We start from the raw sequence: 12,248 nt of genomic DNA, 5'->3' as shown, positions 1-12,248 counted from the left end.
TGATCGCATGCACCACACCCTTATCTTGTTTAAAAATTTCTTTCTTTCTAAGTGCTTTCAAAATTCTTTTAGAAAACATTTTCCTTTAAAAAATCTTTTTATTTCCCCTTAGTTTGAGTTCAGATACACCCGGAAGTGTATCCGAATCCCTCAAACCAGGGCTCTGATACCAACTTGAAACGACCCAAAAATACGACCCAAAAATTTCGTTTTTCAACATAACCAAAAACCATAATCTGAGTGTCATATCATAAACCATACATGATGTATCTCAAAATAATAATAAAAACACTGTGCGGAAAACTGTATCATATCCATGTCATATAAAAATCAAGAACCAAATCAACTCCCAGGATAAAAGTTGAAGCTGTGGTGTGTGCGATGCCATCATCCCGAGCTCTTCCCTCTACAAGCGGAAGTACCTGAAACCAAAACTGAAACTGTAAGCACGAAGCTTAGTGAGCTCCCCCACTTTACCACATACCATACAATAACATATATATCAAGCACATACTGGGGCCTTGCCCCCCCTCCATCGGACCGAAGTCTGAAGCTGACTGACTGGGACCTTGTCCCCTACATCGGACCGCAATCCGAAGCTCACATCAGACCGAAGTCCGAAGCTGACTGGGACCTTGTCCCCTACATCGAACCGAAGTCCGAAGCTGACATCGGACCGAAGTCCGAAGCTGACTAATCATAACATAAACGTATCACTTAACATGAACACACATAACCCTGTCTGAGCCACGAAGGCATCAAACATGCTAACTACTGCATCGGATAAGAATCCGGATACTGCTGCTAGCTAAACGGGCCGGCATTGTGGCCTTAGACCCGTTTCTACTGAAAAGGAACTCACCTCGTGAACTGGCTGCTGAGTGAATAACTCTGAGGGCTAACTGTTGCTGCTCCAGTATCTCCCCGGCTACAAGTCCATAAACACACTCAATCAAATACTAAACACTGCACTGGGTAAAATGACTCTTTTACCCTTGGCCAAAGTCAACTCTCGGTCAAAGTCAACTCACAGTTGACCTGACTCGCCGAGTTGGGCCGCCAACTCGCCGAGTCCCTATTCTCACTCCTCGACCCTACTCGCTGCTACTCGTCGAGCATGGCATCGACTCGACGAGTACTCATTCGATCCAAGAACTCAGACAATCTTCATCCGACTCGCCGAGTCATATGAACAACTCGACGAGTTGTTCTTGAGCTTAAGAAGATTGCCTTGGACTCGCCGAGTTGTATGAACAACTCGCCGAGTCCCTCCATCACTGAGTCTACTCTCAACTCGCTGAGTCCACTCTCTAACTCACTGGATCCACTCGACACTGATAAAAATGAAGGAATCGGAAACTCGCGACCCAAATCGCCGAGTCGTTCTTCCCGACTCGCCTAGTTGCCGCCATGCAACTGATTTTTACTCGATTTTGTTTGAATCCAACACATACAATTGATAGATCTGAGTCCAATAAGCTGATTTACCACGTAAAGTTTCCAACATTACGTGTACAACCTCATGAATAAGGGAAATAAGGCTAAAAGATGCACAAAATGGGTAGATCTATGGTTAATATGCAAAGTAACTCCAAAAGGCAGTAGATCTGGGCTCTACAACACTCAATCATTCAGATCTAAAGATATCTCGACTTATTAAGGCATTCATGCAAACATAAGGCTTGGAACAAGCATCAACTAGATCCTAGGAGAGCTCTAATGGAGGTTAAAAGCATATAACAAGAGGGAAAATCCGAAAATACCTCAAATAACTCAGATTTGCCCTTGGATCTTTGCACTACACCTCTTTTCCTTGCTCCTTTCTTCTTCTCCTTCTTCAAACCTTCACAAAATGGCACAAAACACTTAGCTCACACAAGGGTGGATTAGGGTTCTTTCTCACAGTGTTCTCAGGGTGAGGGAGGCGAGAATGGGGCTATAAGGTCACTTAAATAGTGGGCAACCCGGGGATTTAGGATTTCACCCAGACGGATGGTCTCGCCGAGTCAGGGATATGGACTCGCCAAGTCCCCGGCTCACACGTGCTCGAAGTCGCGACCCTACTCAGCGAGTCAGGCTATGAACTCGCCGAGTCCCTCTTGCAAAACTTCAAAATAAATACCAAGGAATTACCATACCGGACACGGGTCGTTACAGCGACCGCCCTGGGCCTATGACTCAAGGGGGCCTAAAAATTCTAGAGTATATAGTGTGTATATATATAACTTTAATTTATCTATATATTTCCTTAGGGCCCAAAATTAGTCAAATGTCCAGTCCAAAATCACATTGACCCAAGTCCCTAAAAAATTAATACGGCCCAAACAAATTAATAAGGCTGCTAAGCGCCTAAGCCGCTTGATCTTTATGTCGCTGAAGTTGAACGTGATTTTGATTTCCATGAATAATGAATTATCAAATAGGAAATTAGGAACCATACCAAGGAAGGTAGCGGGGAATGTGGGAAATCGAGATTAGGGTGCCAGGTAATTGAATCGACGCGACAACGCCTCACGTCCTTGATACTGAATCGTCCCATCGATTTCTCTCACAAATCACAGTCTTTAATCTCTAACGGCTAATTGTCTCAACTCTAGATATATTTGGTTGCCGGTTTCTCAATTCTTAAATCTCAATTCTCACTTTGTCTCTCACAGTCTCACAAAGGCACGCAGTCGACAGTTCTCTGTTGAAATCTCGTTTCCGGTTTTGTTTCTCAATTCTAAAATCATCGACACAGCCACACAGGGACAAGCCGAAAAGGACACCAGGTCACCAATCACCATTAGGTAATCGACTAATCTTTCTAGTTTCTAAACTCTAATCCATTTCAGTTTCTCTATTGATCAATTCTCATTCAATTGGTTTCATTAGATTCAATTAAAGAGGAATTTAAGAATTAGGGAAAGCATAAGGTTGATGTTTGTTTCATTAATTTAGAAAATTTTTGTTTCTGCTTAGTAATTCAGTTTCAATTCTCAAGTCGATTACTTGGTGTTGGCATGTTGCTTACTTAGAAAAGTTTTGTTTCTACTTAGAAAAAATTTTAGTTGTTCATCTTTTTTGTTTTACTTTTTGGCTTAGTAACTAATGATAAAAGTTAACAACTTAATATACTGTTGGCCTGTTGCTTACTTAATTAGTAAATACATTGTTTGATAAAAAAGTAATATTGTCATAATTGATGCAAATCATGCAATGTGTTTTACTGTTTTGGTAATTAGTGTCAATATTACGTTTTATTCTTAAATTTTCCATATAATTAATTTGTTGATAGTTTATCAATTGTTCATCGTTTGTGTTTTACATTGGTTTTTTGGAGTTGCGTTTATAACTTGGTAATTGATTTTTTATAACATTGTAATATGATGTTTTTTGTTATTGATTTTTACAGCTTGCTTTGATATTAGGCTTCAATCGTTCAACATATTTCACAAAGAAATCAAAGAAATCAGGTGTATTCTTTTCTTAAAGTAGTTTTTACTTTATTGTCAATTGTCAATCATAAAATGTTTTCTAAAAAACACTTATCCGGCAGTGAAAAACGAAAAAAACGGAAAATTGTTGAGGCTTCTTTACAAAAAGAGAAAGGGTCTATGGTTAAATTTTTAAAACCAATGAATTCTAATGAAGAAAATATTAATTTGAATGAACATGATACTAACTTAAATGAAAATGTTGCTAGTGTTAATGAAGAAAACATTAATTTAAATGAACATGATAATAATTTGAATGAAGAAAATATTAATTTTAATGAACATGATACTAATATAAATGAAGAAAATACTAATTTAAATGAATCTATAGATATTTTTGACCCTAGAAATTGGGATTCTCTTGATATTAAATCAAGAGATATTTTAATTAAAAAAGGGCCAATAAGAGAAATGAATCTTGTGTTTCCTAAAGATAAATTTTCTAGACATTTTTCTTATGCATTTTATACTAGAAAGTTAAATAATGGTTTGTCACGTGATCGAGAATGGTTAGTATACAATAAAAATTTAGATAAAGTTTTTTATTTTTGTTGTAAAATATTTAAATGTACTAATCAAAAAAGTTTTTTAACAAATGAAGGATATAATGATTGGAAACATCTTAGTGAGAGACTTAAAGAACATGAAAATAGTAATGAACATTTTGTTTGTATGAGTAATTGGAATGAGGCAAAACTAAGATTAGATAAAAACCTTACAATTGATAACGAATTACAACAAGAAATAATAAAAGAAAAAGCACATTGGAGACAAGTATTAAGAAGAATAATAGCGGCTGTGAAATTCTTATTTAAATATAATTTGGCTTTTCGAGGGTCTAATGAAAAACTTTTTCAAGATAACAATGGTAACTTTTTAGGAGTAATCCAAATGATGGTTGAATATGATGGTATAATGCAAGATCATATAAGAAGAATTGAAAATAATGAAACTCATTATCATTATCTTGGCTATAAAATTCAAAATGAACTAATTTCTCTTTTAGGTGACACGGTTAGAAATTCTATCATTAAAATAGTTAAAGAGGCAAAATATTTTTTTATAATTCTTGATTGTACTCCCGATGTGAGTCATCAAGAGCAAATGACTTTGATTGTACGATGTGTAAATTTTTCTTCTAAAAAAATACAAGTTGTTGAATATTTTTTAGAATTTTTAAAAGTAGATGATACTTTTGGTTTGGGACTTTTGAATGAATTGTTAGATGCATTAAAATTGTTAGATCTTAATGTGGATGATATAAGGGGTCAAGGTTATGATAATGGGTCTAATATGAAAGGAAAACACCAAGGGGTTCAACAAAGAATGCTTGAAATTAATCCTAGAGCTTTATATATGCCTTGTGCTTGCCATAGTCTTAACCTTACGGTTAGTGATATGGCACTTTCTTGTGAAAAAGCTGTTTCATTTTTTGGAATCGTGCAACGCCTTTATACATTATTTTCTAGTTCTACTAAAAGATGGAAAATATTGTTAGATAATGTTCCAACTTTAACCTTAAAATCATTATCTAATACTCGTTGGGAAAGTAGGATTAAAAGTATAAAAGCAATTAGATTTCAAGCTCCTCAAATAAAAGTTGCTTTGCTAAAATTATGTAAAGCATGTGATGACCCAAAGTCAAAAAGTGAAGCTAAAAGCTTACTTAAATCTTTTGGGAAATTTGAATTTTTAGTTGGTATGGTTATTTGATATGAAGTTTTATTTGCTATAAATATTGTAAGTAAAAAGTTGCAATCTAAATCTATTTGTATTGACACTACTATTAACCAAATAGAAAATATTATGAAGTTTTTTGAAAAATATAGAAATGAAGGTTTTACATCAAGTATGAATATTGCTAAAACTATTGCACTAGATATGGGTGTAGAGCCAATATTTCCATCAAAACGTCGTATTGTTAGAAAAAAGCAATTTGATGAAAGTGATCATGAAGAAGAAACACAATCGGTTGAAGAGTATTTAAAAGTTAATTATTTTTTGGTTGTTGTAGATATGACAATTGTTTCATTAAAAAATAGATTTGAACAATTAAAAAAACTTTGAAAGTATTTTTGGGTTTTTAAATGATTCAAAGAAATTAAAGTCATTAAGTGAAAGTGAACTTAAAGAAAGTTGTATAAAGTTTGCTACTACTTTTTCTAAAGATAATGTTTCTGATGTGGATTCAAGTGAACTTTTTTCAGAATTGAAAGTGTTGAAAATGACTTTACCTAATGATATAATTTCTGCTGTTGAAATTTTGGATTATGTTAAAGCTATTGATTGTTACCCAAATACTTTTATTGCATATAACATTTTGTTAACCATTCCTATTACTGTTGCATCTGCAGAGAGAAGTTTTTCAAAGTTAAAGTTATTGAAAAATTATCTAAGATCGTCGATGTCGCAAGAAAGGTTGTACGGATTGGCAATGTTATGTATAGAGAAAGACATGTTAGATAAAATTGATTTTGATAACATTATTAATGATTTTGCATCTAGAAAGGCTAGGAGAAATATTTTCCTATAAATTAGTTGTTTTTGTAATGTTGTGACCATATTTGTGTTTTTTATATTAATAGTGAATTTTGTGAATTTTATAGCATTCTATTTCGAATTACTTTTTATTATATTTATGACTTTGGGGGGGGGGGGGGGGCATTTTTTATTTTTGCCCTGGGCCCACAATATCTTTGGACCGGCCCTGTCCAACTCCTCGTTCTCTTTTATTAAAATCGTTAATTAAAATGTTTCTTTTTATGAAAAATCTACCAAATCCTCGATTTGAGTTCAGGCATACCTGAGAATATACCCAAATCCCTCAAACCAAGGCTCTGATACCAACTTGTAACGTCTCAAACCAAGGTTTTATTGTATTTACAACAATTGTTGTTTTTAAGAAAAAGTTTTGTTACTGATGTTGATGTAATAAAACTAATGTTTTTTATGTCAGGTGGGTGTCGTAGTGAAAAGTTTTGTTGTTGATGTTGATGATGATGCTATCACAAAACTTTTGATTTTGTGTTGAATAAATGTTGTTACGACACTTTTAAATAAGTGTTGCTTAATATGATTTAATGCAAATGTCAAAAGTGTTGTTTTAATTTTCTACTAGATTATGACCCGTGTTAAACGCGGGAGAACGTATAAAAAGTCATATAAAGTTATAAAAAGTCGACACGATAAAAAAATGATAAAGTAACCTAAAAAAATTAATACCATTAAACAAAATAAAACATGAATTGACGATTAAAATATATTTCTATTTGGCACAGTCACTATCTCAAAATCTGAATGAAATGAAAATACTTCTTGAGAAACGATGTGCCGGAACAACATACTTAATCGTATTTCCTTTAAAAAAATTAAGGAGATTGTTTTGATAATCTCAACATTCATGTGAATCAGCATTGTAATTACTAACATCGATTTTAACTCATTGATTATGTTTGAAAACCCAAAAACCCCACAAACAATCTCTACCTATAGAAAAATATCCCAATTTTATATCAAACTTGGTAAGTCTCGATGCATTCGAGTTGAGATCATTAATAATAGAAGGTGCATATATCACTAATTAATCTTCCAACCCATGACTACTTGAATATGGATATTTTATGATTCCTTCGAGGCATCTATGTAGCAAGACTATTTAAGACGACTTCATTGACATTGTTATGTGCCATTTCGCCTTCTGTAAAGAGAAACACAAAACTATTAGAGATAACTATGAGACTAAGCAAAAACAAATACTATTTAAATAAAATCTGAGGTAAGTTGTTTTCTTAATAACTATTTGATAATCAAATAAAATACAACTTTTACGGTCGTGAGATTCTATTGCTGTCATGACACGGTGTAAAACAATAAATTCCAATATTCCATTATTAAAATTAGAAAAGAAACAAAAAGAATAATTATTCAAAGTAAAATAAAAAACCTCATACTTTGGTTGCTAAGTTTGCATGCATAAGTATCAAAGTGAATAACCCATGTTGTTAACAATATATATTTTTTAATTTATTTGAATTTATGCAGTGGGCAAATGAACGGATTCACCGAGAACATTTACAAATAGTTAGTTAACATATATAAGAGGTACAAACAAAGAGAAACACAACACATACACATGTTAATTTGAATTTCCATGATGTAGATTAGTTATTTTTGCTTGATCTATATTAGGTTTGAGAGATTATAAAATTTATAGATGGATCTCATAACATAACAAATGATTATACGAATTCCAAATGTTTATAGAAATCTGAATATATTCATGTACTTTTGATTTTCTATATTTCACTTATATTAGGTCTGATCCTATCTATAAGGGTCAATATAAATGTGTGTAGATGTAGAAATTCGATACTTTGATTTATATAAAGAAGATGAAGTTGTTAATATTTTTATGAAGTTGTAAATCTTTTTATGCAGGTTTCTCTAAGAACATTTACAAATAGTTAGTTAACACATATAAGAGGTACCAACAAAAGGAAACACAACACATACACATCTTAAAAAGCACACGCGGATAAGGACATACCTTGAAGATTCGTAATAAAACTGATGTGAAGGTTGATGTATTGTTTTGTTCAATTTATGTAGTGCATTGATATATGAACGAACATGTGAAAGAGATAATGAGAAATGTGAGAACTATTTATAATTTTCAAAATGCGGACAATGAGAAACTAAATCTTTTAAAATCTACTTTAAATTGGAGACAACATGTTTATCTATTATTTAGTATCTCCAAATATTAGAATTCAAGGAAATTGATGAAGATAATAAGGAATGAGAGCTAATTAACGATTTTCAATAAATAATTAGAAACCAGGAGGTGTGATTTTATATTAAATTCAAATAATTGTCAAAAATAGATGAATTAGATGCATATTTAATGAGATTTGATTAAATGATGGTTTTGAACATTATAAGGATCAACGATTTTGAATGATTTAAAGATATTATTTCCTTAATTAACATTTTAATCATAAATGTCGGAATCCAAAAAAATAATTATTTCCTTAATCAAGATTTGAAAGGATTTAAAAAAATCCTATTAACATTGATGACATCATCAAGTTGATCTACGGGTGGAAAACTATAAGGAAAAGCCAATCAACAGACCTAATTTTTGAAGATGATGTAATCATGTTTCTCTTTTAATATATATCTAGAGATTAAAGATAACATAATTATTGATATGCTTATTTAATGAGTTTTTTAAAAAAAGAAAAAACTAATTAGGTTTAAATTTTGAAGCTAAAAACTATAAATAATGGAATTAAATTATGAACAATATTAATTAGGGTTAATGATGACATAGATCGTCAAAAGATGTCTTGAAGGAGATGCTTGCTTCAGTTTGTAGAGATTTCTGTGAAGCCAAAGCAGAGGTGTGATAATTGGAGATGCAAGGAAGAGGCAATACGCAAATTCTAAGAATACATGAGAAAAAGGAACCACGTTATGGTGCTACATTCTGTTATGAACACACAAAACATCAATTGAAGCACAGCCATTGACATGAGGAAGAAGAGGATTATGGAATTTGGTTTAAGAGAAAAAATAAAGGAGAAAGATGGGGGCGGTTATTCATGTTTTTGGCCAGATTTATGGAGAAACCGATGTCTCATATATAAATAAAATGATATGTTTTAATTGATAACATAATTGCTGATTTTAAAGATTCTATAATTAAATGCAATTATGCCCGAATTGTGAAATATATTTTCGAAAGTATGAATAGATTCTATAATTAAATATGAATAGATTCTATAATTAAAGATTTTATAATTTAATGTAATTGTGTTTGAAATGTAATTGGTAAATTTAAAAATTCTATAATTAAATGTTTGAATTCTATTTTGAGAAGATGATGTCATCAATTTGATCTAATGGTGAAAATCATATGATTGAAATACAATCAAGGGCCTTGATTGCTTCATTGGTGAATTAAGGGTTCTCTTTTAATAATATTTAGAGATGGACCCGGTAACATATTGTCTCTATTAGACTTATGTTTGTGATGTTTTGGTTGTTGTTTGGCTTTTGTAATTATTTTGAGCAGACATCATATAATGTAATTTTCATTTATACTTATTTGTATGATGCAATAAAAGTGATAGAAAAAGTGTATTAGCAAAAATAAATTGTAAATTAGAAGACCGCAGGCAACCAAACAGAATGCATGACGATTGAAAGTCTTGGAAGACATCAATCAGAGTATCACATCGATGATGGTGATGTCGACGGGAGTCGGCAAATCACTTTATAGTTGATTTTTTTATAGAATGTCCATGTTTTTTTTCGTGTTATGGCTCGCCGGAAAAACACATAGAAATATGGCAATCATTACAATAATTTTCATGCATGGTTGTGTGTTTTTTAATGATTTGTCTATATTTTGCATGTTAAAAATGTAACATGTATAAAAATTACGCTATCATTTTATCATATGTTATCTCTAAATATTATTAAAAGAGAAACCTTATAACATCATCTAAAACAATCTGGATCGTTGATTGTGTTTTCTTTATAGGTTTTACATCCTTAGATCAATTTGCTTACGTCACATTGATCAAACAAGAAGTCAATCCGTTATATTAGGAAATTAAAAGTAGGAATTAAATGAAAATGATACTTGAATTCTTTCCAAACTTACAACTACAAAATTAGTTCCTTATTAATGTAAACCTTAAATTTATGCTCTATTTCCATTCAAAATTGCTTTCCAAATTATATTATATGTTGAAATCTTAGAAACTATTAATTTCAAATTTCAAAAGTTTTAGATATTTTTATGAACCAATACACCTTCAAGCATGATATCTTCTATTTTAAGTTTAAATGAGATTTCAATTGATTACCTGTTAATTTTCATCATATTGACTTGTATATATATTTCAAACCTTTTTAATAATCGATTTACACAAACATTATGTCATAATTCCCACGTAGAAAACAAATCTCTAAATATTATTAAAAGATAAACCTTATGACATCATCTAAAACAATCTGGATCGTTGATTGTGTTTTCTTTATAGGTTTTACACCCTTAGATCAATTTGCTTACGTCACCTTGATCAAACAAGAAGTCAATCCGTTACATTAGGAAATTAAATGTAGGAATTGAATGAAAATGATACTTGAATTCTTTCCAAACTTACAACTACAAAATTGGTTCCTTATTAATGTAAACCTTAAATTTAGGCTCTATTTCCATTAAAAATTTCTTTCCAAATACATTATATGTTGAAATGTCGGAAACTATTAATTTCAAATTTCAAAGGTTTCAGATATTTTTATGAACCAATACACTTTCAAGCATGATATCTTCTATTTTAAGTTTAAGATTTCAATTGATTACTTGCTAATTTTCATCATATTGACTTGTATATATATTTCAAACCTTTTTAATAATCGATTTACACAAACATTATGTCATAATTCCCACGTAGAAAACAAATGCAAAAAAACTTCAACCTTCCTATTAGTCTGGTTAGTCGAACAAATGTATGTATTTCTTCCTTAAATCATTTTAATCTGTAAGTTTGATAGTGTTTTCAAAATTATATGTTTTTACCGATTCGTATGGTTCTTTGTTGAATACTTATAATTTGGATGTATAATGTTGTTTTTGAATTTTTTTTGATGTTGTGTTTGATTCTTGGTTCCATCTTTTTAATCGGTAACTATGATCCTACTTTCGAAAACAATAAACTCAATGTTAAAATTGGATGTTATATATAATGAAATTATGATGTTACATGTGTGTGTATACCTTTGTAAAAAATTAATAGACAAGACAAGAGATGACATGACATAATATAACAGACGGGTTGTACAAAAGACATGAATGTCCTCATTAGAAAGTTTTTTTTATGTCTCCGGTAGTAACAAAATAAGAATAAGAAATATATCTTCTCAACAATTGATGTGAGCTTTAAAGTTAAATATAAGCATGTTGTGAAAGATGAAAATAGGCTCTCGTATTATTTTTTCAAAAAGAATCGGTACCATACATGGGCAGGTAAGAATGCACGGTATAATAGAAGTGTGCACTCAACTAGAGTCAGCATTTGACCCTGAAATACCAAAAACGCCCCTCAGAATCTTCTGAAAAAAAAAATCAGGTATACTCAAGGACCAAAAATGTAATCAACTCTAAACTTAAGTAAAAAAAAAAAAAGAAAAAAAAAAAGAAAAAAAATATATATAAATTTTGTTGTTATGCTATATGTTTTTTTAGTTTTGGTTCAAAGGCAAAATGAAGATTTAAAAAAAAAAAAACTAATGGCTAGGCTGTTAAGTTAGGCAATCATAAAAGTTTTATGAAACAGTGAAACAAGGTCCAAAAACTACAACCTGATTCTTGTAAGGACCAAAACAAAAAACACTCAACTAAACACAGGGACCAAATATGTAAATCACTAAAAATAAATGAAAAAACTTTTGTTTATACTGATCCCCCCCCCCCCCATTTTTGAGGTCATGGTGGTAGATTGAGCTTCATCACTTCTGCCCCTAATTTGCTTGTTGCTTTATAGTAAGGAATGTTCTTTGCAACCACTGGATCATTTCTTGCACGTTCAGGATCCATTGATATAATCTTTGTTGTATTTCAAATTCAATAACAAAATTGTAATTAATTAATTTCTCATTGAAGTTAATAAATTATAAATTTATGTCACTTCCTGCTCATCCAAGTTTTCTCATTGCTATAGCATCACGAAGTTGATCATATCGCATATTTTTCTAAATAAG

The 12,248-nt window shown here is 31.3% G+C and overlaps 1 protein-coding gene across 1 annotated transcript; it reads left to right on the top strand.

Moving 5' to 3' along the window:
* Positions 1 to 3,509: 3,509 nt before the first annotated feature.
* Positions 3,510 to 6,009, top strand: LOC111916696 (uncharacterized). Its single transcript, XM_052765187.1, has 3 exons — positions 3,510 to 5,175; positions 5,275 to 5,465; positions 5,575 to 6,009. The coding sequence occupies exons 1-3, from the start codon at positions 3,510 to 3,512 to the stop codon at positions 6,007 to 6,009; spliced, it is 2,292 nt and encodes a 763-aa protein (XP_052621147.1).
* The last annotated feature ends 6,239 nt before the right edge of the window (positions 6,010 to 12,248 follow it).

The sequence above is a fragment of the Lactuca sativa genome, chromosome 1 (assembly GCF_002870075.4).
Source record: "Lactuca sativa cultivar Salinas chromosome 1, Lsat_Salinas_v11, whole genome shotgun sequence".
Lineage (NCBI taxonomy): Eukaryota > Viridiplantae > Streptophyta > Magnoliopsida > Asterales > Asteraceae > Lactuca > Lactuca sativa.
The sequence above is the reverse complement of the archived record's forward strand: the minus strand, read 5'-3'. Positions and strand labels throughout refer to the sequence as shown.

What these genes read in the sequence shown, in the direction of transcription:
- LOC111916696 (XM_052765187.1), top strand. Translation starts at nt 3,510, where the DNA reads ATGTTTTCTAAAAAACACTTATCCGGCAGTGAAAAACGAAAAAAACGG. An exon ending in GAAATTTGAATTTTTAGTTG is followed by an intron (nt 5,176 to 5,274) that starts GTATGGTTATTT and finishes TTAACCAAATAG; the next exon opens with AAAATATTATGAAGTTTTTT. An exon ending in CGGTTGAAGAGTATTTAAAA is followed by an intron (nt 5,466 to 5,574) that starts GTTAATTATTTT and finishes AATGATTCAAAG; the next exon opens with AAATTAAAGTCATTAAGTGA.